Source organism: Empidonax traillii, unplaced genomic scaffold (genome assembly GCF_003031625.1).
Source record: "Empidonax traillii isolate 1590-97213 ecotype Southwest subspecies unplaced genomic scaffold, ASM303162v1 scaffold1092:size186866, whole genome shotgun sequence".
NCBI classification, from domain to species: domain Eukaryota; kingdom Metazoa; phylum Chordata; class Aves; order Passeriformes; family Tyrannidae; genus Empidonax; species Empidonax traillii.
The window spans coordinates 175,447-178,249 of record NW_020956285.1 but is presented as its reverse complement, the minus strand read 5'-3'; the positions used below and the strand labels follow the sequence as shown (position 1 = coordinate 178,249).

Sequence of the window (2,803 nt, the reverse complement as noted above, 5' to 3'; positions counted from 1 at the left end):
GATTTTTTAGGTGAGACACAGTGTGCGCGGAACTGAGCCCACCCTTTAATCCTGAGGTTCATCTGCCGGGGCCAAGCACGCTTGGACGGTGGCAGCGAGGTCCTCAGGACGTAGATGGATTGCCTTACAGGGCTAACAAGCTCCATCTGCCCGGGGAGGGGCCCCGACCGGGAATCGAACCCGGGTCTCTGCAGTGACAGTGCAGTGAATTTTCCCCTGGACCACTAATACCACCTAGAAAATTAACATATTTCACTTCAAATAAGCCAATGCAACCACCTCAAGTTTACTGGTAATTGCTCACCAGATGCTGTTTTTGATAGCTTCTCATTTAGCTTTTAGAAGTGATTGTCTATAACAGAAAACTTTACCATAGGTAAGAAATGAAGTTAAGCTGTACTTTGTTTTCTGAAAATAAATAGGAAATTCTCAAGCTCTCAATCTCTAATGCAATATTATTAGAAATCCAAATAGTCCCTACTTTTATCAGATAGATCCAACTTTTTCTTTTAAATAAAATTAATTATTGAAACATAGTAACAGAAAAAACCCTCAGTGTTTTTTTCTCTTTTAGATAAAGACAAAATATCCATGAAAACATACCTATTCATAGAATTTTAATGCTCTGGTGTTTCATACTATCAGAAGTTCCATTTGCCAACAATATTTTTCTGTCAAAAAAGTTAATTGATCTCAATCAACTCAAGTAAGATAGTCTATTCACTCCCTCAGAAACCTGGAGAAACTTATTAGTAAATTTAAATTAGCCTATACATTCAACATTTATAAGTTTATTGCATTTAATTTGAAGGGGAATTGTGAGTTATGCCAATATAATTCAAAATATGCAAAACTACACTGGAGTTGTTAATTTTTAGTACCCTGAAGCACTAGTGACAAATGGCTATCACGCACAAGAAATAAACTAATAAAAACAAACGTCATTACAAGTTCAAGGTGATGAAGGAAAAAAAGAAAAAGAAATCACCATATTAATTAATAACCTATTAATGCAGAGAAAATTCCCAAAGCACATATTCGAGTTGTTTTTTCCCCCACCAGGCAAAGTCTGTCCACTAATTAATAGTTTTCAGCTCATGTCAGTTCTTCAGTACCCAAAGTGTGACTCGATAATTAACAAGAAATTCACATCCCAAAGCAAACTAATCAATATTAATGTTATTGAGGGTGGTTGATTCTGATCTTACCTCTGCTATGGTTATGCATTCCGGATGCAAGAACTTAATCATGTGATTGGCCAGCATCAGATAGCACAAAGCATCTTCATCCACGTGTAGGCCAAAATACTCATTGTAATCTCCACTGAACCCTGTGCCTAATAAGACAGTTTTAAAAGCTACAGTCAGCTTTCTTTTTAGAAAACAGATATTTTGCAATATTCCATTTTATAAGCACCACATTTATTGATGATTTCTGATCTACCCGCAGAGCAGCAAAACAAGCTTTTAGCAAACCTGGATTTTTTTTGAGCATTTATAGAATACGCTGAGTTGGAAGGGACCCACAAGGATCACCAACGTCCAACTCCTGTCCCTGACAGGGCAGCCCCAAGAGTCCCACCCTGTGCCTGAGAGTACTGTCCAAATGTTTCTTGGCTCTGTCAGGATTGGTGCTGTGACCACTTCCCTGGGGAGCCTGTTCAGTGCCCAACCACTCTCTGGGTGAAGAACCTCTTCCTGATATCCAACCTAACCCTCTGCTGGCACAACTTCAGGCCATTCCTTAGGTCTTCTGTCCCCAGTGCAGAGCAGGACAATCCCCTCCCTTGACTGGCTGGTGTTGCTTTGCCTGATGCCTCCAGGACACGGCTGGCCCTCCTGGCTGCCAGGGCACTGCTGACTCTTATTTAACTTGCCATCAACCAGGACCCCCAGGTCCTTTTCTGCAGTGCTGCTTTCCAGCATCTCACTCCCCAGTACATACATATATCAGGGGTTGTTCTGCCCCAAATGCAGAATCCAGCACTTGTCCTTGTGATTTGGTGATTGTCCAACACTCCAGTTTGTATCTCTGCAGGGATCTTTTGGCCTTTGAGGGACTCAACAACCCAGGGGCTCTCAACTGTGCCATTGCCAGCTGGGAGCTCCATACATCCCAGCCTCTTCATCACATATACCACCACCCTCCTCCTGCCTCTTCTACCCTGCCTATCCCTCCTGAAGAGCCTGTTGTCATCCAACAGGACACTCCAGGCACAGGACTCATCCCACCAGGCTTCATTTATGTCAGTGATGTCATATCTCTGGGACTGGGTCAAAGCTTCAAGCTCCTCATTTCTTCCTCCCGCTGAGTATGTTGGTGTAGAAACACTTCAAATGTGGTTCGTTGTAGCAGACACCTCATGGGGCAGATTGAAGGATCCCACTGGTGCTGAGTTCCTCAAGTTTTGGTGTGCCACCCCATTGCTCATCACTGGCAAGACTGGTTTTATCCCTTTCCCCCCCTCTCCTACCTAATTTAAAACTTACCAATGAGCCCTGCTAACTCCTGTTCTAAAACCCTTTTTCCCCCCACTCTGAGAAACAGTGAACCTGATAGCATTATTTCCACAGCAACAGCTGCAACAGGACTGCTGAGATTAGAGCTGATTAAACTGCTTACCAATCCCATGATGGTGATACAACATAGATGTAACACCGTCAAAGCGGAACCCATCAAAGCGATAGTCTTCAATCCACATCCTCAAATTAGACAGAAGGAACCTCAAGACTTCCCAGCTGAAATAACATGAACACATTTTATAAGCTTTAAAAACCTTGGGATCAAGTAGAATTCATCATAC

At 42.6% G+C, this 2,803-nt stretch overlaps 1 protein-coding gene across 1 annotated transcript in view; it reads right to left on the bottom strand.

The window, feature by feature from the left end:
- GBE1 (1,4-alpha-glucan branching enzyme 1) overlaps positions 1-2,803 on the bottom strand; it is a gene marked incomplete at its 3' end in the record, with an annotated part of 100,054 nt that overhangs the window by 6,859 nt on the left and 90,392 nt on the right. Inside the window, exons 8-9 of the mRNA XM_027904790.1 lie at positions 2,623-2,738; positions 1,209-1,336 (exon numbers count right to left, since the gene is read on the bottom strand). Of these exons, the coding sequence (XP_027760591.1) occupies positions 1,209-1,336; positions 2,623-2,738 (244 nt within the window). The remainder of the gene's footprint in view (positions 1-1,208; positions 1,337-2,622; positions 2,739-2,803) is intronic.